This window comes from Patiria miniata, unplaced genomic scaffold, assembly GCF_015706575.1.
Source record: "Patiria miniata isolate m_02_andy unplaced genomic scaffold, ASM1570657v1 HiC_scaffold_8, whole genome shotgun sequence".
Lineage (NCBI taxonomy): Eukaryota > Metazoa > Echinodermata > Asteroidea > Valvatida > Asterinidae > Patiria > Patiria miniata.
Window position 1 is genome coordinate 8,406,322 of NW_024037075.1, and position 24,075 is coordinate 8,430,396.

The 24,075-nt window shown below is 41.4% G+C and overlaps 1 protein-coding gene across 1 annotated transcript in view; it reads left to right on the forward strand.

Annotated features, from left to right (window-relative positions):
- Nucleotides 1-24,075, forward strand: part of LOC119719399 (SCO-spondin-like) — a 65,362-nt gene that overhangs the window by 14,247 nt on the left and 27,040 nt on the right. The window contains exons 6-10 of the mRNA XM_038188842.1: nucleotides 13,112-13,251; nucleotides 14,447-14,926; nucleotides 15,521-15,646; nucleotides 20,092-20,200; nucleotides 22,077-22,343. Of these exons, the coding sequence (XP_038044770.1) occupies nucleotides 13,112-13,251; nucleotides 14,447-14,926; nucleotides 15,521-15,646; nucleotides 20,092-20,200; nucleotides 22,077-22,343 (1,122 nt within the window). The remainder of the gene's footprint in view (nucleotides 1-13,111; nucleotides 13,252-14,446; nucleotides 14,927-15,520; nucleotides 15,647-20,091; nucleotides 20,201-22,076; nucleotides 22,344-24,075) is intronic.

The following is a 24,075-nucleotide window of genomic DNA, read 5'->3' on the forward strand; positions in this document are numbered from 1 at the left end:
GAGATTGGCGTGCGCGTCGAGCATACTGCGCGATGTCGCGCAGAATGCAGCTGTGGCGGTGCGTTGACTATGAAATACTGGCTCACTGGTAGTTTTGCGCATGCCTATACTTGAGGATTGTGAATGTTCAACCAATAAAACAGTAAAAGGCATTGAATTTTATTGGAGTACCATTTTCATGTGACCATTTTCTTTTAGCTGGTCTTTATCATCCGTTTAAGACTGGCCATATGACAGGCTCATGACCAGTAGGAATGGGTAAACTGTCTTAGGTATTTATGAATATAGTGTAACTAATAGTTAAAAGTAGGATGCCACTGTTCAGTGCTTACGGTGTGTGACTCATGTACGATGGTACATGGCGTTTGTGCCCTTGGGCAAGATCACACTTATTTATTTTTGCCTCTCTCCTCCCAGGAGTATGAATGGGCCGAGGACCAAATGAGCGCTGATATCAGCTGCCACGTGGGCTCGAGGCCTGATGAAATGGGGGAATAATTTTAAAGCGCTTTGACATTTTTGATAGGATGGAAAGCACAATATAAACATGACAATTTTATTTGGCCTTTTTTTCCACAGCAGCGCGGAAACTTACCGCAACATTCCTTTGTGTAAGTCTATCGTGTGTTCCCACTCGGACTTGCGTTCATTCGTCGTGAGTGACTGGCATAATGTCTGATTGCAGGCATTGTGCACAATAACCTTTGACCTAAATGGATAATTTTTGGGTGCTAAAATAGTCTGCACTGTCTGACGCGACGCCAGGCGTGGTTCTAGGGGGGGGGAATGGGGGGGGCTCCCTGTCTAGCCCCCCCCAAAAAAAATCAATGACATTTTTTAAAAATTCATTAAGCCCCCCCCCAAAAAAATCAATGAACAAATAATTAAATTCATAAAAAAAGGCAGTAACAAATGTTAGAAGGTGACGTTACATGCGAATGGTCCCCCCCCCCCCAAAAAAAAAGCATGAGAAGGGGGCATTTGTACACTATTAGGTAAAATACATGTAGTGTGCATGATTGTAGGAGGTTGTTAGCGCTCCACATTGAAAATATGGTACAAGCCCCCCCCAACCACTCCCCCCCCCACCACTCCCCCCCCCACTCCCCCCCCCCCCCACCCACCACTCCCCCCCCCCCCCACCCACCTATTGAATTTTGGAGGCCTAAGTGTCGGAGAAAAAACTTGTCTACATTTCAGCACTCCTCCCTGCATACATTTCTTGATCCACCCCTGCTAGCCCCCTAAAATATAGGCGCTAGAACCGCGCCTGTGCGACACAATGCTGATAGTGTGGGATAGTCTCGGTTCTCGACGCTCCTTGTGTTTTTATTCAACGAGTGCAGAATCAACCTACCCAAAAACCACCGGTTTCACGAACCATCGCTGTTAGAGGGCACTACCACACACAGACCGCTATCAGCCATGAACCGCTATCACACACGAACCGCTATCACAGGAGCGTCTCGGGAAACTCGTAAAACTGCCCGCGATTTTCCGGGCAAAAAGTGCCGTGTGCAAAACTTGACGCCCTGTTATGTGGTCATTTGCATAAAAAATGCCAGCATGGAGAACACGTGATATTATGTCTAGTACCTGAACGACTGTTTTGCAGAACACGCAGTAACTGTTTATTGGCTTGTTTTGTAATGGATCGACAATGTACATTTGGTCGCCGACGTCGACGCGTGGTACGTACGGTACACATACGTTGTCGATCACAAATAAAGTATGATAATGGCGGAGCGTACAGCAGAGCCATAGGCTCTGCTGGCAGTTGCATACGGCCAAGAAAATTTCACTGTTGTGTAATTTGTAACCGAGAGTTAATCACCTGTAAGAGATACTCTACATTAAGTACCTTAACCAAGAAGAACCCGCTATTTTCAACCCCCCTTCCCCCCCCCCCCTCAAAAAAAAAAACCTACACATGCCAGTTATTACTCTAGGAATTTTTGTGTGTGGACACAAGGATTATACTATAGCAATCTCCATTTTAATTCCTAAACTGGCTCAGTGGATGACTCATGTTAATAACAATAGGGTTTGCTAATACACACTTGCAAGTATTCACCAGCAGCCTTAGCCCCGTAAAAACAACTTCTCTGATATGCATGAGGAGTGTATACAACAAATGCATCGTAGATTGGCCATTCTTCAGTCTGTCAACATCAATGCAACACGTACTGAGCTCGACGAATGCTTACCGCCGCGCCATTCATCAAAACTTTCAACCAGTAGCATACGTCTACATACGTACACAACCAAAACGCATGGCTGAGCGCATTTTGGCAACACACAGTGCATGTGTATGTACACATGCGATATGAATGCAGACGAACTGTACCAGGCTGATATGCTCATTATGCAGTATTATAATTGTGCTTTTGCGCTTGCGTATTTCCATTGTAACCTTTCTTGAATATGCATGTTGAGGTCACTGCCTTTTTGTCACGTGATATCGCACGAGTTTCCCGAGATGCTCCTTTGATAGCGGTTTGTGTGTGATACCAGTTCGAGGCTGAAAGCGGTCTGTGTGTGATAGCGCCCTCTATCGGCGATGGTTCGTGATAATGGTTTTGGGGTGGGTTGATTGTGCACTCGTTGAATAAAAACACAAGGAGTGTCGAGAACCGAGACTAAGTGTGGGATAAGGACAATGACTTTGTTATTTGTAACGGTGATTTCAGAGACAGTGCAAACCATTGCTTCCTCTTCTCGTTTGTGCTGAATGAAAATTCTCCGTCTGCCTTCACCATCGTTTTCACTGTCATCAAACCCAATAAAAGTTCTTATCAAATCAATCAAATCTGCCATGAATATGAGGAGCGAACTTATGAAAACATTTCTGTTTTATCAATCGGGCCATGTTGTAGGCCTATGTTGTATGGCCATTGTGTGGTTGCGGGCCCCGTTCCTATAATTTAGGTTATACTAGCAAGCAATATATTGTAACGGGGGCGAAATTACTAGATAGCCCCATCGATGAACTCTAAAGCTGAGGGTGGCTGACCCTGGTGCGCTGGATAGCCGGGCTAGATAGCCCCATTGATGAACTCTAAAGCTGAGGGTGGCTGACCCTGGTGCGCTGGATAGCCGGGCTAGATAGCCCCATCGATGAACACTTGATGATCTTGTGCGGAATAACTCGATTGACTGAAATAGTTGAGGCTAGCTTCATGATGATGGTGACGACATGTCGATCTGCGCAGCTGCATTATTAGACTGGTAGACCCGGCATTGTATTTTACACCCCAAGGGACAAGGTGTGGTGGCTGACTTCAGATTACTCCTCAGTCGATAAAATCCAAAGGGTTCGGCGATGCAGGTACACCCCCCTGCTACACCTGGCTGGGTCAGTAGAGGGAGCTTAACCCCTCACTGGTGTTAAACTAATAACACCCCCCCTCACCTAAGAAGTATAACTCTCCTGAGTTATAGGGAGCTTTACAGACTACCGGATGACGTTGTCCACATGTGTGGGCCTCTATTGGTATGTGAAGGCAGGTTGTATTCAGTGTACTTTACCTCGTATCTCCAGCCATCCGGAAAAATGGCTGTCTCTGTCACTTGTCTCACTGTGACTCCGAAGTCGATTTCGTGCAGCTGGTCATGCCGAGACTTTATTGTTCTTGTGGTCAACGCCTGCTGCCTCATCCATGCCACTTCCCCTCCAGCCGTGGACTTGGGTTCTTCCCGTCTCGCTGCACGAAAATACCGAGGATCTGGGTTTGAAGGATTGGAGATGGGAGATGTCGGCACTTCAGTTGACGGTGCCTCCGCTGGTACTGGTGTGACCTTTGACGTCCTCTCTTCTTCCTTGATTCCATTCAATATTTCGGCAGTCGCCTGCTCAAAATCATCCACCATCCATTTCCTCATAGAGGGGGTGGGGCTGAGGGGCTCGTAGGTTGACGACGGTGGCCTTGGTGTCTCCATTGACACCAAAAGCTCCTCGAGCTCAGAACGACTACGACGACTTCTTCTTTCTTCTCTTGCTTTCTGCTCGCCACTGTCTCTTTCTGCCTTTGTTTTCCGCTCGACCCTGTCTTTCTCTTGTCTCACTTCCCTTTCATCCCTGCCCTTACATCTTTTTGGCATGTAGCCCGGCCTTGGCCTCCACCACCCTCCTCTCTTGTTGTAATTGGTTGGTTTTCGAAACATCTTTAACTTAGAAGAAGAAATTATACGTGTTGTCTCGTTGCCGTTGCAATGTGAAGGGTGACGCAGCGCGTCTTGTTCGTCACGTCCAGTCTAACGGTTTTCAAGACGCACATCCAACGCGCACATAACTTTGAAAAAATCTGCGTTTTGCGTATTTGCGGCATGCGTACGCGCATGCTTCGAGTACTGGTTCATGGTTGAGTCCATTGCTGCAAAGTGTTCAGTCAATTAATGCCTGGTGCTAATTTCGGTATCTTTCCGGTTGGCACCTGCTTCGCTGACTTCTTCGTAGATTATTAGGTGTTGGGCCTGAGCCCAACACCTATTGTTATTGTAAGAATTTACTATTATTTTTATGCCCCGCGGCGAAGCCGAAGGGGCATACTGTTTCCGCCTCGTCCTTCCGTGGGTGGGTGGGTGGGTGTGTGTGTGGGTGGGTGAGCTTGTCTTACATACGCAGTGTGGACTTCCGAACAAAAGACGTCCACATAATGTAGGTAGCAGCGACGAAGTGTGGACTTGCCCACGTCCACACAGTGTTTCCCCATTTCTGGAAAACAGGTTTAGAGGCATTTTTGGGTTAGGTTTATCTGTAGCAGAATGAAGAGAAACACTAAAGGGAATCATTGAAAAAAAATTGGGTTGTAAGAGTTTTCACAGTTTGAGAAAAATGAGTTTTTCCACTGGTGTTCCTTAACTACACGAAAAGAAAGGAAAGTCCACACTAGGTATGTGAAACAAGTCTGGGTGGGTGGGTGTGTGTGTCCGGACAAATCTTGTCAGCGCGATAACTTGAGAAATACTTAACATATGAACTTCAAATTTGTTTTGTGGATTGTTCTTGGTAATCCTAAGAAGCCTTTTGCATTTGGGGCCAAAAGGCCAAAGGTCAAGTTCACAGTGGCTAAAACAATAGAAATCTTGTCAGCGCGATAACTTGAGAAATACTTAACATATGAACTTCAAATTTGTTTTGTGGATTGTTCTTGGTAATCCTAAGAAGCCTTTTGCATTTGGGGCCAAAAGGCCAAAGGTCAAGTTCACAGTGGCTAAAACAATAGAAATCTTGTCAGCGCGATAACTTGAGAAATACTTAACATATGAACTTCAAATTTGGTTTGTGGATTGTTCTTGGTAATCCTAAGAAGCCTTTTGCATTTGGGGCCAAAAGGCCAAAGGTCAAGTTCACAGTGGCTAAAACAATAGAAATCTTGTCAGCGCGATAACTTGAGAAATACTTAACATATGAACTTCAAATTTGGTTTGTGGATTGTTCTTGGTAATCCTAAGAAGCCTTTTGCATTTGGGGCCAAAAGGCCAAAGGTCAAGTTCACAGTGGCTAAAACAATAGAAATCATGTCAGCGCGATAACTTGAGAAATAATTAACATATTAACTTCAAATTTGGTTTGTGGATTGTTCTTGGCAATCCTAAGAAGCATTTTGCATTTGGGGCCAAAAGGCCTAAGGTCAAGTTCACAGTGGCTAAAACAATAGAAATCTTGTCAGCGCGATAACTTGAGAAATAATTAACATGTGAACTTCAAATTTGGTTTGTGGATTGTTCTTGGCAATCCTAAGAAGCCTATTGCATTTGGGGCCAAAAGGTCAAGGGTCAAGTTCACAGTGGCTAAAACAATAGAAATCTTGTCAGCGCGATAACTTAAGAAATACTTTACATGTGAACTTCAAATTTGGTTTGTGGATTGTTCTTGGTAATCCTAAGAAGCCTATTGAATTTGGGGCCAAAAGGTCAAGGGTCAAGTTCACAGTGGCTAAAACAATAGAAATCATGTATTTATTCTGAGATTATAGGGATTAGGGATTAATTCATATAAAACCTACAGAAGACACTAATGCTGTCAATTAATGTTCCATGTGACCAAGGTACATGTAAGTTGATGTTAAAAGAGTGGTGTTATGTCATGGGAACTGTCACCGTTGCGGGGCATTTGTGTTTGTAAACACACCTGACTTGTTTTTTTTTATTTCTCCAAGACACATTCGTTTCCAGAACCGTTTGTCAAAATGAAAACACATATGAACTTCAATTGTCAATACATGAATGCACAACCCACTGAAGATGTGCTTTTTTGCAATTATGTCATTATGATGTCATCATGGGTCACGTGACTTCACTTCAAAAAATAATACATTTAATCTTTGAAATTCAATATAAAATCAACCGTGAGAGACCGGAACTTGAATTTTGCGGAAATCGACATGATAATACATGCTCTTTAATTAATCTTGTGTGCGTAAAATCACATGACCCTTCCTTCCGGTCGAAACCGGAAGTGCCTAATAATTCAAAAGTGGAAAAAGATATGAACTTGCTTTTAACGATGTTAGCCTGTGGGTGGTTTAATCATTCCAAAAAAATGATCAGTGAAACCATTAAACGTTCGAGCGCCCTCTAGCGGCAGGTTAAAAAATGGCCAAAACGCATTTTCAGTTGATGTCTGTGGTGAAATTTGCGGTAATTGCTTCAAAATTAATATACAAAATGACTTTAATGCAGACAAGACCTGTGCGCGAAAAAAAAACATGATTACGTCATCAGACCGGAAGTTACAATGAAAAGACCTCTTTTCCTTTGAAAATTGCTAAAAAATCAACTGTCAGAGATATAATCCAGTTTTGTGCTTTAAATGGCACTTTAATAATAGGTCTCAAACTTCCCAAGGTTTCGTTACAATAAATTTACTAGAAGATGCCCTGCAGCCCCCTTCAAGTTTGAAGTTGAACACGCCTACGCATTGAAACGCTCATTTAATGCCACATACATTGTGTGTACTTATACAGCAAATGGGGATAATTGCGTACAAAGGGAAAATCCCGAAAAACAGTGTGCTGCGATTGCGTAAAAGGGAACTTCCCCTCATATGATACTCAAAAATTGGGCTGGCAAAAGCCCCCAATTGGGCGCTTTTTTAAATTGGGCGCTTTTTTTTCTAAAAACATGCGCATTGGGGTAAAGAGGGTATGGCGAGCAATATCTTGTATTGCGCCAATGGTGTGCGACCTTACTTTTAGAGATATGAGCTATTTCATGGGTTGCTGTAACAATTGTACTAGATAAGTTTACAGTACAGCAGCATACGTGCGTGCAGATCCTCACCTGACTCTTTTTAACTACCCTCTGTATAATTACTCCACGCGCTACTTTTCAACCCTCAACATCAACATCAACAACCAACAATCGACATCAACAATCAACATCAACAATCAACATCAACAATCAACAGCAACATCAACAATCAACAATCAACATCAACAATCAACATCAACATTAACATCAACAATCAACATTAATATCAATAATCAACATCGTCAACAATCAACAATCAACAATCAACATCAACAATCAACAACAAAAAATCAAAATCAACATCGACAACCATCATCATCAATTAATCAACAATCAACATCAATAATCGTTAATCAACAACACCAATCAATTATCAACATTCAACAATCGACATAAACAACCACCGTCAAATTCAATCGACAATCAACATCAACATCATCAATCAACAATCAACATAAACATAAACAACCAACAATCAACATCAACAATCAACATTAACAATCAACAAAAACAATCAACAACAATCAACAATGTGAAAAAGCCAAACCTCTAGCCCAACACCGTGTGTTTGTCCTCAAACTCTAGTTTTCTTTGTTTTCTGCCAAAGTTTTATCTCGTTGTACAGTCCTTCGCCGTGTTGTTACTTGTACTTTCGTCGAACTTCTTTTGTTTCTGTTTTGTTCTGCAGAGCCCATCCTGACTTCTTTTTCTTCCTGGCTACATTTCGGGTCTTGTTTACTGCTTGTCCAAAGCCATTTTAATTGCTTGCTTCCACAATATGGCTTGAGTCGATTTCTATGTACGACCTTTGGTTTTGTCTTTGGCCCTTTCTGAAGCCTGTAAGTGACATCACTCAGCCTCTTGGTAATAAGGTACGGGCCTTCCCAGTATCTCTGTAGTTTTGGACTTATCCCTTTCTTCTTCGTTGGGTCGTACAACCATACAACATCTCCTTTGTTGTAGCCGCCTGCGTTTGCTTTGTGGTCATAGTTTTTCTTTTGTTTTTCTGTCGCTACTTTCAGGTGTTCTCTCGCATACCCTTGTGTGGTTTCCATGTGCTCGAGTAACTTCTCTGCGTACTCTGTATGTTCACTGTACCTTTCTTCTGGGGGTCGCTCAATTAGCAAGTCCGCAGGTAATTTCACATCACAGCCTAACATTAGCTCACTTGGCGTGCATCCCGTGGTCTCGTGAATCGAAGTTCGATATGCCATCATGATATAAGGCAGACGCTGATCCCAATCACGCTGGTTGTCTGAAACGAACATGGAGAGCATGGCTTCCAGCGTTTGATTAAACCGTTCAACCATTCCATCAGATTGAGGATGAAGAGCAGTGGTTCTAGTTTTGTCGATGCCGAGTAGCTGACAAAGTTCCTGAAACACATGCGACTCGAAGTTTCCACCCTGATCTGAGTGTAGTTGTAACGGGACACCGTATCTGCAGATAAATTCTTCTGTGAGAACATTGGCGACAGAGGTTGCTTCTTGATTTAGAATGGCGTATGCCTCTGTCCATTTCGTGAAGTACTCTGCAACGACCAGTATGTACCTGTTCCCTCGATCTGAAACTAGCAGAGGACCCATCACATCAATGGCTATTCTTTCTATTGGTATGCCGACATTGTACATCTTCATAATGGCTGCGACGGTGCTTCAGCGGTTCTTTACGAGTTGCGCAGATATTGCAACTTTTGCAAAACTTGCTGACGTCACTTCGCCACTCGTACCAGTAGAACCTTTTCTGAACTCTGTCAGACGTCTTAGTCCGTCCCAAGTGTCCGGACGTTGGTTCACAGTGAAGAAGTCTCATCAAGTCTTCACGCATATTCAAAGAAAGGATTAATTGCCACGTCATCTTATCACCTACAGCTGATTCCCATCATCTATACAGCACTTTATCACGTACTTCTGAACGCTCCCATTGCGTCCAATAGGATTTAACTACTCTGCCCTCGGGAGAGACTTCTGCCCAGTCTGGTCGCTCTTCTCTTGACTCTTTCCATCAGAGTATCTGCCCGATGTCTCTGTCATCCAGTTGCGACCCTCTCAAGTCTTTGGCTGTCCATCCGAGGTCTCCTGACCTCCAGCCCTCTTCAGACTTTTCCTCTGGGGTTTCTTCTCCGGCCTCGGTAGTTCTAATCACGGAAAAGTACGTTATTGGTACATCTTGTGCCTCGGTATTTGCGTTGGGGTCAGTGCTTACATCTTGAATGCCTTCATTTTCATCAGCTTCATTTGTGCACACGGGTTGGGCTGAACAACCATGCACTTCATCATCATTGCCATTGCATGGCGATTTTTCTTTGTCGATACACTTCTCTTTGTGGCTCATCACTTCTTCTTTCTCATTGCAATTAAGCAAGACATCATTTGGCTCTAAGTTAATGATGGCTGTCGGCTTCGGTGTGATGTCATGATCATGCATTTCATGGTCATTGTGCTCAATTCTTTCGCACTGTTGACATTCGTCACATGGCCGGTGAGATAAGCCGTCTGCATTACCGTGTTGTCTGCCAGGTTGTTCATCGGTGTGACAAGGTGCTGCTCTTACATCACAGTGGTCTACATTTGTCACCACTTCTTCTATTAGCTCGCAGGTAGCAACGTTGGTACCTTTGTAGAGTGTGGCATGTTTCTCTGTTTGGTTCAAAATGCGAACTGGAATCTTTCCACTGTCGGTGTATACCAATGACCTGGCGGTTATCATCTCATGTCTCTCTATCAAATTAGCCGTTGGTTCAACTACAGCCAGTCCTGTAAGCCCTGTTTCTCCTTCCAGTTTCCCTGGTAGCAATACCTCTCCGTCTGGTGGAATGCTCACAGTAGTGTCTGCAGTGATGCGGCATGATGATGCTGGTGCCCGTGCAGTGGCTGTGCACGCTATGGGTATGTCGTGCAGTTCCATTTTTGCCTTACCCACATCTAGATTACAGTTGTATTTCATCATGAAATCATAGCCCACCCATACATCATATTGTACCTGAGGGCTCTGCTTGCCGATTTTAAGTTGAAAACTCCCACACCCAATGGAGAGTAGGGGCTTGCCATTTGCTGTTACCATGGTGATTTCTTTATTCTCTAGTTGTGGTCGCGTTGATTCAGGTATGGCGTAGTAAATCTCTGGCCTCACTATCGTTATGTTGGCCCCTGTATCTACCAGAAAATTCACACCAACCCCTTCTAGATGTCCGGCCACATACATGCCACCTGCCCCCACTGTCGATCTGATGCGTGGCTTTATTGTTGTTGTTGTTGTTGTTGGGTCTGTTGGCCCGGGCCTGGGTGCTGTAGTCGATCTTCGGCCCACAAGCTCGACTGTCTGCCGTTTCCCTGAAGTGAGCGTGTATCATTTCTCCATGAACCGGCTTTTGGGCATTCTCGTCGGAAATGGCCGGTCTCGTGGCAGTTCCAACACTCCACGGTGCCTTTGTCTCTCTGGCGTGCCCATCTTCGTCGTGTTGATGATCTGGGGGTAAACTTTTGGCCATTATCCATCTTCCCTTCCCCATTAAGTTGTTTCTGTAGATTGTTGAACCCTTCGGTAATAGCATTACTGATTGTAGAGGTAAATGCTGATTGTGCGGCTGTTGTATCTGCTGTGTCAGAGGATATCACTCTGGCAGCCGTGCTGACCGTCTTATTTGGCCCCGTTGTCTCTCTGCCGTATGAAATGCCTCAAGCTCAATGGCAACTCTCACAGCCAACGGATGTCAGCATCATCTAGAGCATCCATGAAATGCTCTCTCGCTAGTGTTTCTTGTAGCTCGTAGGGTGCCGTTGGGTATGCCCGTCGTGTCAACCGCCTTATGCTCTGGGCCAACTCGGGAGGTTTCTCATCACGCCCTCTTGTTCGGTTCTTTAATTGAACACGAAACATCTCCGTCGGGCTAAATCGTCGACCAAGTGCTGTGACGAGGGCGTTATAATCTCGTCATCTAGTGACATCTAAGTCACCCAGCACGGCCTGTGCTGCGCCCCGTAGACTAGCGGCCAGGTACATCGCCTTCTCCCATGCACTCCACCCGTTGAGCTCAGCCAATAGCTCAAACTGCACAAGGTAGTCTTCCCAGGGGCTCATACCATCATACGTCGCTGGCCGAACTCTCGGCTTATTGCCAGACAGGGCTGACATGTTGTTCTGTGTCGATCTCTGTTGTTCCATGTTGTACGGTGACGGTTCTTGTCGTTCCATGTTGTACGGTGACGGTTCTTGTCGTTCATTATCGGCAGTGCCCTTTGCCGCAAGTTGCCGCCGCAACCTCTCGTTTTCTTCCTTCATCAGGTTGATTTCTCGTCGTTCACGTTGAAATGAACCGTCACCATCACCGCCCAATGCCGGTGAACTATGTATGGTGTCATCTTCTGGCGTACTTGAACGGCCCGCCCCGGCGGTGGGTCCGAACTGGATTTCTTGATCAGAAGTATTCATCTTCTTTTGTCGTTCTGGTAGCGTGTACAATACCTCCGTCAAAGTCCGGTCACCACTGCCACTAAATGTAACGGGCGCGAAATTACTAGTTCAAGTACTAAATGACTAGAGACTAAACAAGAATTCTGACTGGAGAGATCGTGTTGTTCTTCAAATAATAATAACGGTTTTATTGTCTTCCAATACTGTTGGCACACACCGTGCCCGATGCGTATAATCTAATGTCTATGTGGATAACGATGAGGCGGATGTGCATTGCAATCGAACGTTGAGTACGACACGCTCCTTATTCTGGGTGAACTTCCTCACCGGGCCAGAACCAGTCACGATCTGAACACCGAGCCCCGACTTGGCTCGTTTGGGCGTGTACATAACGTAAGGAGCTAGCGCATCATAACAAAATGTCTCTTGCAATGCTCTGATTGGCCATAAACCACTGCGCCAAATATTATTCTTATTCATAAAAATCATAGCGTCTTGACCTATAAAGCTTCGATGAATTAAACTTGTACAAGTCATTTCATTTAACTGTTCATTTAACAGTCAACTGTATTGGCATTAATTCTTCTCATTGAAATACAAGTTATTAACTTAAAACTTATCTTCTTATCTTCCGTAAGTCCTATCAATTAAGTTTATGAAAGGAACCTGTATCTTATCAGAGTGAAGAATAAAGTGTGCTAACTGGAAATTAATCATCGGACTTGCATTTTCGTTACAATATAAAACCAAGAAGAGTGTATCTGAGGGCAGGGTTTTGATTTTTGTCAGGGGATGTTTTGTGTAGAACAACAATGAAGACCACTGAATGCAGCATAAATACTATATGGCGACACACCGTGAATTCATGAAGCCACATGTTTATTTGCATAACATCAAGTTGTTGAACTGAAAAGTGTGTTAAAAATTTGCATTTTGTACAGAATGTTCAAAATTGTAAAAACAGAGCAGTAGATGGTGTAGTTACATGTGAGAGCTCCATGGGAGAGACATATAGGGGGCATATCATTTACATGCACATGGTATGCATGGGGTGTGGTGCAAAGTACACAAGTAATTAAAGTTTGATATTCACAAACCTGTTTAGTGTTTGCATAAGGACAAGACATTTATTAGGCCTATAGAACTAAACATAAGTATGTATTAAATGTGGGTACAAATAAGAAGTTACCCTTAACTGGATACGACCTGATCACTGTTTTGAAATGGTCGGAATTGGGTGAATTTCCCATCACCCTTTGGTTTTGTCTTCGTTCTTTCATGTTGTAGTTCGTGTTCGTGTCAGATAGGTTGACACCTGAAACTCTTTTGGGAAAGGTCCCTAATTTGCAGAAATCGTAAATAGCTGCCGTGTAATATAGTTATTCCTGTATTTTGATATATTTTCTAAATTTTTTGACGTAATATCTGTCGTATTTACTGAAAGGAATTCTGCAACAATTGTGGATTTGCTACCCGATGGCGTTGTGCATGTAAACGAAAGAAGGGTGAGTGTGCCATTTGTGACTGCATCCGGTATGACAATCTTCCAGGAAGGAGTGTACAAGGTCTGCCGTGGGATTGACGGTAAGAGGAATAAGGAAGCTTTTGAAAAAGGCAGGACATTCTCAACCGAACATACATGTATCCTGTGCTTATGGGAATGAAATGATGATCCGTTAATGCTGTCTTTTATGCATAATATCACAGTTTGCATGACTTACCGCATGCTGTCAGGTCAGTCGCGGATCCGGGGGGGGGGGGGGGGTGATTTTGGGGTAAAAAAACCCCGGATATTCAAAATATTCAAATACGTATCCTGTAAACATTTTCTATTTATAGAAATTCATTAAAAATAATGCAAAATAGTGTTAATAATCATCGAATTTGAACAACGCCCCCCCCCTTTGAAAGTATGGTACGAGGCCCCTCCCCCTCCCCCCCCCCCCAATGGATTTTTGGAGGCCAAGTGTCCAGAGAAAAAAGCTGTCTATAAAGGTTCATTTTCAAATTACATGGGCCCTTTAAAGGGAATATACAACATTTGCAAACATCGAAAAATAAAACTACCAAGTTTTTGCGAAATACCTTAATAGGACGTTGGTAAATGACAGTCTAAAGCATCCTGTAAAATTATGGCACCTGGTATACTGTCATTTTCAAGAAAAGTGGTATTTTTGTATCAATTTCCAACGCTGATCGGCCGATCAGCGTTGGAAACAACTGGCTTTTTTTCAAATACTGGCCCCAATTGACTATTGCACTTGTTTGCAATCGATTACAAACCTATGAACGGGTACGAGCCAGCTAGACTGGTTCCCTGACCTTACAATTCCCCAATGTATGTAAACTGCTCTGTTTCTTCTTATATGGAGTCAGGGAACCAGACTACAGGTAAATGATCGTTTTTCTTGGTTTTTATAGCATTTTCGAACCCAAAACCTCCAAAAAGTCAGTGTAACTATATTTGCTTTATATTTCCAATCCCCCAATTCCATCCATTTCTGAAAATTACAGCAAAAGCAAATGATGTATATTCCCTTTAAGATACTTTGTCTGATCTTGAAGGACCTATAAATCGTGGTCAGATTAGAAGAGGGGCTGAAATGGCAAGCCTAGGCTACTTAAATATCTTCTTGTAATAGCTCAGTTAACAATACAAGTATGCCTTTGTTTTGACTGCTGTTGCAATGTGTTGACTCCATGCCATGATCTCAGCCCCTGCATTATATATTCACCAGTAGATTTCTTTTAATTACTGATGTTTCGGGTTCATATGCAGAGACTCGAGTGTCATTTGATGGTAGTAATGGTGTGATCATCGCTGTCAACAAAATCCATGAATCGGCATGGGAAGCAAATGATGCCTACAGCCTGTGTGGTAACTACGACAAGGATCCCACAAATGACCTCCGTGGCCACTCTGTCCAAGAATTTGCTGACAAACTCATGGTTCCAGAAGACGGTGTTCTTTGCACAAAGCCAGGAGCAAGCCTCCTTAATCCGTTTGATAACCTCAACGCAGTTAACAAGGGTAGAGTCCAGAGGGCCTGTGACGAGTTTGCCACCGACCCGCTATTCCAGCATTGCCGGTCCCTGCACAGCGTGCAGCCGTTCTACAATTCCTGCTGGTTAACTCTGTCAAACGCTCTGCAGGAGGGCTTAAGCTTTGATCAAAGGCTGTGTGATGTCTTTGCTGAATACTCCTTGGCATGCTCGCGGTATGGTGTACCTGTGGAGTGGAGGTCAAAAAACTTTTGTCGTAAGTGTTTTTCATAAATTTTTAAATTTTGATTCTAGTGTTGATCTTAAAAAGTCAATGCAAGTCCTTAAGTTCTTAATGCTTCTAAGGTTTCCTTTAAAAATGCATGGAGCAAAAAAAAGTCTCACATAAACAAAGGTACTGACAGTCACAATCTAAGGTACAATATAACAAGCATGTATGCTGCTACTACACGTGACATGGGCCTTATTCACAAGTTGGCCATATTGAATTGAAAGTTGAATTTGCGAAGAGAAATGAAAGCAACTTAATTTATAATAAATTCCAGTCTGTTTCAAGAAATAATTTTGAATTTGTAATTAAACATTGCCAAATGTTTAAAGCCATATTTAAAAAAAAGACAGTAAAATAAGGCTGCATTGTGCCTGCATAAATAATCTGGTGCCATCCAATTCAACAGTTAACAATTAATGAAATAAATTCAGTGAACTCAACAAAAATGGCCAACTTGTAAATAAGGCCCATTGTCGTCTGATGGAATTTTTGTATTAAGTATGTACTTCTAATAGTTTATCTCTGCTTGATTTATCTAATAATTTATATCATATAATTTATCTTTTTCTTTTATCCCAGATGTTTCTTGTGACCATGACATGGTGTACACGGAGTGTGGATCCGCTTTCCCTCAGACCTGCGAGACATTTTTCTTTCCAGGGGACTCCGGAAATGAATGCATTCCAGGCTGTCAGTGCCCATCAGGTAAATTCCCAAATAGGCCATATTTTCTTCAGCCAATGAGGGTGTGATAGTACCATTGTCTTGTAACGAACAGTAGAAATAACTCATTTATTGAGTACCAGCTGTACTTCAATTGAAAAATTACAGAAATTTAAAATGGAGGAGTTGCCAACTTTGCAGATGAACGCTCGTTAGGCAGGTTATTCACAATCAACTGTGAATAATTCTTGAACACACACCTGCCTGCACACACAGTTGTTTATTTCTAACAATGCTCTGTGTTTCCGTTTGTCCCTGTAACATAACACTCTCCCATAGACATAACTGTAAGATCAAGGACCGTTTTCAACAAAAGACCCAACGCAGGAGGACTAAAAAAGGATCTTTTGTTCTCCCTTTGTGTGTCTATCCTCGATCGTAAAGCCATACAAGAGCAGACTTACTTGTGGGGAAGACCATTGTTCCCTCCTTTTGTTCACCTTTGTTTCTTTTGAAGTCTCAAACTCCCTCACGTTTTCCTTGTGGGGCACATAGATTTTAAAGACTGACTTACAGGTCTATTTTCCCTATTACTCCGTGTTCTTGCTGCCTGATGAGGTACCATGTGTGTTGCACTTGATAGTATAACGGTGATGTTGTCACTTACATGTTGCATAAAGAAAAACAATTTGTAACTAGAGGTTGTGGTTGTGAACAACCACAGAGCTGTTCCCAGTTTTGATTCTCTATTGGACTGTAAACAAAATGATACCGGTATAATGATTTTAAAAATTATATGAAATTAATAAATTGAAATTATTACTTTTAAAAATTGCATTTCTGGTACAACCGGAAGTAAGGGTCAGATGACCTTGACATACACATTTTCATTTATAACACTTCTCTGTCTATAAACCTACCAAGTTTGAGATCAATCAGTCAAATAGTTTTATAGTTGTAAGACTACATGTATAAAGATTGCCTCATTAAATATTCATGACGTCATAACATGAAAACATTAAACTGTCCATTAATAATAATGCATACTATTAAACCTTCAATGTTGCTTAATGCTAATATAACGTGTCAACCCCATCAGATTTATAATTCATTAGATATGCTAATTAGGGTATAAAATTAACACTTCCGGTAACACCGGAAGTAGGGTCACATGACCTTGACATACCAATTTTCATCTATAACACTTCCCTGTCTATATATTTACCAGGTTTGAGATCAATCGGTCAAATAGTTCTAAAGTTACAGGACTGTAAAGATTGCCTCATTAAATATTTATGACGTCATAACATAACAAGAATAAAGTGCACAGTAATAATAATGCAATATAATCATCTGTCAATATATAGCTTTGTATAAATGTAGAGTTTCAACCCAGTCAGATTAATAATTCATGAGATATGATATAGGGGTCTAAAATTACCACTTCCGGTAAAACCGGAAGTGAAGGTCAGGTGACCTTTACATGTCAATTTTCATCTGTAACACTTCCCTGACTATATACATACCAAATTTGAGACTAATCGGTCAAGTAGTTCAAAAGTTGTAAGACTGTAAAAACTTAACATTCAAATCGATGTCACGTGACCCCTGATGACGTCACGATGACAACAAGTTTGGCATACATCATCAGATGATGGTTAATGACTATGCCAAGTTTAAAGTTGAACGGATTTAAAATAATTGCCAAAGTGGCTTGTAGAATAAAAAAGTGTACAAAACCTATGGGAAAAGTGGAAAAGTGGAAAAAAAAAAAAAAAAGGGAAAAAAAAACTTTAACGAAAACAAAAGCTGTTCCCAATTAAAATTGGGAACAGCTAATAACTAGAACTGTATGTCTGTCAAAACAGAACACAGGGCTTTTGTGCTTTCTTTTATGTAGGAGAATTTACTTCGCCGCACAATTATGAAGTGATTGCCGTAAACTTTGCTAGAGACACCAACAGAAAATTCATTTTAGTACTTTTCAACTTGTCCGTAGAGGGCATCCTAGCAATTTGTGATGTCATTAGTAACATATTTTGAAGGTTCAACCCGAGTAAAGACCAGTATCGTTTAAAGCAAACTCCTATCTTTGTCCAGTTTTAAATTACAGCAATGTATAAACCATTTCCAGCTGTTTGGACGGGAAGGAAGGTTCATGTGATTTCACACAAAAAGATTAAATGAAGATGTTGAATTCTGAATCCATAGCAGTTAGATAAGACTTTCGGGCTTATAAAATGAATTTTATATCGATTTTTAAAGAATTAAATCAATTTTTACAAAATCACGTTTTGATAGCGTCATAAGTGACGTCACACTCAAAAAAATATTATCAGGATGTAATATGAATTTTTATCTATAGTACAAATTTTTATTTATTTGAAGTGCCATGGGATAATATGTATTTTCTTTAGAGCCTCATCATGTTAAGCTTTTGTATTAATTCAAAATAATTTGAGTTTATTCAAAAGTTGTAACTTTATGTCATTATGATGTGATAAGAAACGCGAAACAGCTCAGTGTTCGTGCACACTTTGAAAAACGGAGACCGTTTGGCTAACACGGATATGATTGTGTAAATACTTTTTTGTGTAGAATGGGATCAACTGCCCGGTTTCTGGGCTCCCATCTCAGAGCAAATTCGATTTAATGAGAGGTTGAAAATGGGTACAGGTATATGACTGTGAAAGTGGGTGGATGCCATTTGTAAAATGGCTTTGGTCTTGGGATACATCATTTTTCTGTGGATAGGTTTAAATAGGTGTGATCATTTAAAGAGTGGAATTGGTTTAACCACCCGAAATGGAAGGGGAATAGAAAGTGAAAAGAGCAGGCGATATATTGATATTTGTTTTAGAAACAGCAGTGATGTCAGGCTGTGTGCACGTTTTACAGGCCTGAACGTTTTGGATTTTACACTGTAGTTTTTATTTGAATGGGACTGAGTGTAACGAGCATAGGGCCGGCCCTATGAAGAACGTGAAGTATATGTACTTGTTATTGTATGAACATATATGTACTGCCACTATTTGGGGTACTAAAAACTGCCAATAAAAGAATGAAACGTCTTGCAGCACCTCTATCTTATCGTACTGCCACTATTTGGGTTACTAAAAACTGTCAATGAAAGAATGAAAATATCTTGCAGCACCTCTATCTTATTGGTGAGTTGTTTAACAAGGGAAACTAATATGTGGCGCTTGGTCGGTCTGCGCCCTCATGACCACGTGCTGGTGTGGTGTATGGGAAGCAGGCGATGCCGAATCTGGTCATACATACACTTACACACTTGCGGTTTATGCTTGCTTTGAATGAGTCGGCATTTTTTACTCTCTCTGCCGCAACTTGCACAAGGGTATTTTTTGCCGATGCTGCGTCAACTGTGTGAACAATTTGACAAGCTGGGAACTTGGCACTGTTGAGGCAAATGTTTACGCTATCATTTAATGGGCAATTCAAGATTATATCTTACGGATTGATTTGTTAGCAATTTTTGAAAAAGGAAAGGTCTTTGATGACGTCATACGCCTAAAACTTCGCACACGTCTTAAGTGGGTCAAGGTCATCATATACACCAATATTTAGGCGATTCCGACAAACTTCGCCACAGACATCTATTCAAAATACATTTTTGAAAATTTTCAACCTGTCGCTAGAGGGAGCTCGAAGATTGCATGACTTCATCGGTAGATAATTTAAAGAATACTATCAGCCAAGAGACTAACACCGTTGAAAGCAAGTTCATATCTATAACCACTTTCAAATAATAAGCCACTTCTGGTTTGGGCCTTTTTCGACCGGAAGCAAGGGTCACGTGATTGCACGCACACTGAATGAAATAAAGACCTCAACCTACATGTACTCTACCACTTGCCGGCAACAGAATGCTGCGGACGCATACGGTTGATTTCTTATGCACTTTTAAATATTAAAAGTGTCACAGTTTAATTGCCTATAAATAACGGATGACGTCATCATGACACAATGTTGTTTGAATTAGGGTTTTTGCTTTGACAAAGAGTGGTGCAATTGAATTACTGGCAAAGAGTCGAAAATGCCCTTTGAAAATCGACAATTTTTTTAAAAATTTCTGTGTACAAAGTCTATGGGAAAAATTAAATATTCAAAATTCTACAATAAAAGGAAAACAAAAGCTGTTCCCAATTGAATTGGGAACAGCTAATTATTATGCTTAATAAGATTGAAAAAAAAAACACACTCTACCTTGCTTACAGATGGAAACATTTAAAAATTCAGCCTTTCTAAAATACAATCAGAATAACATTATTTCACTGAAGGGAGAATCTTATTAAAAATACTTCTTTCTGGGCTGATAAATTTGTTGTTTTAAATGTAATTGTTGTTTTAAATGTAATTGTCTTTCAGGTCTTTGTGCAATAAAAAATGAATTGCAAGATGATTTCTACTTTGTGTTGTCACATTCAGGCTTAATGTGTTTTTTTTTGTCTTTGATATATAATTAGAGACTTACTTCGCCGGAGATTCATGTATTGCCAAAGATAGTTGCCCATGTTTTCATGATGGTGAACCTAATCCTGCCGGTGCCATCATGAAGGACGAATGCCGAAACTGGTAAGCAACTTGTATGATAATTTCTGCTATGTAGAGACGGGCCACTACAAATACAGTTGAACGTCACTATAATTAACACAATGGGGTCCATAAGACATTGTTCAGTGAAGTGGGCATTTGTTACAGTTACTTTCAACTGCCAGAAGCTCAATTTCCAATATAGCATCCATGCCAATTCTTGACAGGATCGATGATTTCTGCTGCTTCCCAATTGATGAGGTGGCCTGTGGTATGGGCGTACTTGATGATTGCTAGTCAAAGTCCTCTCACCGTCCATGCCCCCTGTATAAGAACAAAAATGCTTGATTAGATTGATCTGATTATGAATGACGTATAATTGAAGAGAAATACGTACTGTGGTTTTTTTTTTACATATTGAGCAACATCGTTGCCCTTCATCAGAAGTTTTTACTGTCTGCCCGTTAGGTGGCTCAAACCAGACACTGGTCCCTCATGTAACTCAACATGCAGCCCCCCCCCCTCGTCTGTTTGTGTTCTCATTCTTCCTAATCCAAAGAAAAAGATACATACACAGATAAAGAAGTAGATTTTGGGAATTAAATTGTTCAATATATACTTCATATTTGACTCAATGCAAATGAGTTGGGGCATGTGTGTGACATAGTTTATAGTGTTGTCAAACAGGCCTACATTTTTCCTGTTTGCCATTGTAAGCCCAATGTTGAAGACTGGTTCCTGGTCATTTTTCTAATAGTAGGAAAATAGTAGGAAAACCAGCATAGTACTGCTATAGTGTAGTGAGCGCGGAGTAGTGCTGTGGGGCTTGAGTCTCGTTGGGGGCGAGTTGACATACACACAAACAGCGGAGATTAAGTTTCACCGGAGAATCACTGATTATTTATTCATTCATTTGTTCATTCGTCTCCAATTGGTTGCTCAGAGTTGAAGGGAAGGAGGTAGCCAGTCGCTGCACCAGGCTAAGCACGGCTAAAAGTATCTTTCATCATGATTTCCAGCGGTATTCGGGGGAATTATCTCTCCATTTTCCCCAATTCGGAGGCCATTTCTCTCGACTCCCTCCGTGACCGACACAGATTTCTCTCCTTCTAGTTTTCTCACTAGTTCCGGAGCACTGCCCCGCGAAGCCTGTTATACCGCTGACTGGGTCACCTCTCCCTTCCCTTAGAATAACCAGCTTTTGTATCACTCTAAAGAACCTTAGTAATATTCAAAGAGTATATACTGATCTACCAAATTATGTAAGATGCAGTCTTTTATAAGCACCAAACAATAATTAATGAGGCCCTATATTATCTTACACGACACCGAATGCCAGTCTTTGCAGACATATCCCTGCGCTGCATGGATACACGCTCTATTTTTAGAATATTGTGCACACACCTGGGCAGGCCAGCTTTTGGCAATTTAACGGTGAGTAGGCGAGCGCCCTCTGTTGGCCAAATTTGTGAATGATCAACAACAAATCACTATCATAAATCATTTCTCCACACTAGAGCTATATTTATAAACGTTCTGTGATATCCAAATTGAGTTCAGATACATTATGGGTAAGACAAAATGGACAATATTTGGAAACCTTTAGTTAATGGTACATAGAATTTGGATATTGACAAGTTTTATGGCTCGTTGTAAGAATTATTCTCTTCCTGTTTTAGAAGTTCCAAGTGGTTGGTGAGAAATCAAGATGTTAACAAGTTATGGAATTTACTCAAATTAACAAAATGGAGGAAATATTCTTCATTCCCTCTTTCCAATCATTGAAATACTTTTCTTGTTTGAGGTCAGTAAAATAGTTTGTACATCTAGCATTTTAAACTAAGAGCCTCTTTAGGACTTTAAGAAGATTTGATGGTGCAGCTTATCCTGGACAATCATTCTTCCTCCTCTCTTGAAGTGTTTGTTTTGAGGGTAAGCTTCAGATATGCACGACACACGCCTGTCCTGCCACCTGCACCATCTTGGGAGGTCGCCATTTTAACACCTTTGATGGCAAAAGCTATGAGTATGAAGGCAACTGCGAGCACGTACTACTTCAAAATGCAACCAGTGACGACCCAGCCTTCAGCATCTTCATGGTTAAGACTAAGTGTAGCAATGATGAGCCGCGATGCGATGACATTCCGGACATTAGCATTACGACCCCAGATGGGACTCAGTATGGGTGAGTATTTTCTAAATCCTGGCATTTGAGTGTGGGTCAGAAGTTGAACCAAATAATATTCTTGTATTGATACAACTTTTTTTGTAATGATGTTCAAGTTTCAGTTGGTTTTTGGATTTAAATTTGAAATCATTGATATATGGACAATTCCAAGCAAATTGGGTTTTTTGGGGTGTCCAAAACATTTTTGTGTGTGGGCTGATATCTTGGATTTTGTAGACTTATTTTTCTATGCATATTAATTGCAAATGTTATTGTGATTTTTTGTTTGTAATACAGAGAGAAAGGTTCATTTTTTATCCCATCTTTGATTTTTGAGTTTTGTATACCATGTGAAAGAGTAACCCTGTAGCAGATTGGACCACAGATTGGACCAGTGCCATTGGCCCACCCAGGATTTGGTTTCGGGGGGGGGGGGGGGGTCTCAAATGTTTTTTTTACAAATTTGTTAAAAGTTGAATTTTTTGGCCGCAGAATTGTGACGTTGGTGGCGCCACTTACACCCCTATTATACTACTCAAAAACATGCAACATTCATATCACCAGGGCCAAATTGTGGGACTAAAAAAAAATACAAAAAAAAGAAAAGAAGACAGCCTGGGAGGGGGGGGGGGGGGGCTCCCCCAAGAGGTTGTCAATTTTTGTTGTTGTTGTATTTTTGTTTATATTGCGCCACTGACCAGTGCTGCAATACGTCTCATATCTGAGTAAAGCGAACTAGACATTGTCATCAGCCGTGCAGCCTGCAGCGCATTTTGTTTACCATCTTCCACAGCTGATCATGAGCTGCTAGGCAAGTGACGATTGATGTCACCACTAAATAAACAGAGTAGGCGATATGCTTTGGAATGGTATCACATAAAGGTATTTGTTATACCTCTGTCTTGAATACTGTATTTTCATTGGCCTAGAACGATCACGAGTTAAGTTTATAAAAAGTCATGGCACACTCCCTGTGGGATATCACGTACGTGATGATATCCCACAGGGAGTGTGCTATGACTTTGTACGTACAGGGTACGGAGTGTAACACTTTATCATTGGTACCCACGCTATTTTCACCATGTTTTTACGCATGAGTGGGAGCAGCGAACTAGCAGACGATCAGGTGTTTCAAGCACACTACATGCATGTGAGTTTGGGTTTGATTGCTGTGTTTACTGCTGTTTGTTTTCGTGACTTTTACATCAAAATTCAAATAATCCAAGACAGAGGTATAACAACACAATTGTTGACTGCTGTGATGTGGGATGTGACGTTATGAACACCTATCGGGGCGCATGCGGCCCTCGGGTGTTCAACACATCATATCCCACATCACGGTAGTCAACAATTGTTAAATGCGCGTAACAATTCTCTAGAAATTTCACAGTGAATTTGGGTCATTCTTTGTTATTCAGAAGAAAAGTGCTGACAATTTTCAGAAACTCAACACAAACACACTTCAGAAATCGTCTTGTTTCTACTTTTGAGGATATCTTTTCACAATGAAAATGGACAGTGTGAATCTTGAATACCTTGGCTGCTCAAAAATTAAAAAAAATTAAAAAACAACAGGATTTTGGGAAATATTCCTCATTTAGCCTCACTAGGTCACATATTTGGTGGAACTCCAGCTTAGGATTTAATGTACAACATGACATGGTTAATGAATGTAATGTTAACTGAAATAGTCAATGAGATACAAGTCCTGTAATGACTATTATGGAAGTGACGCTCATAGGTTATGACT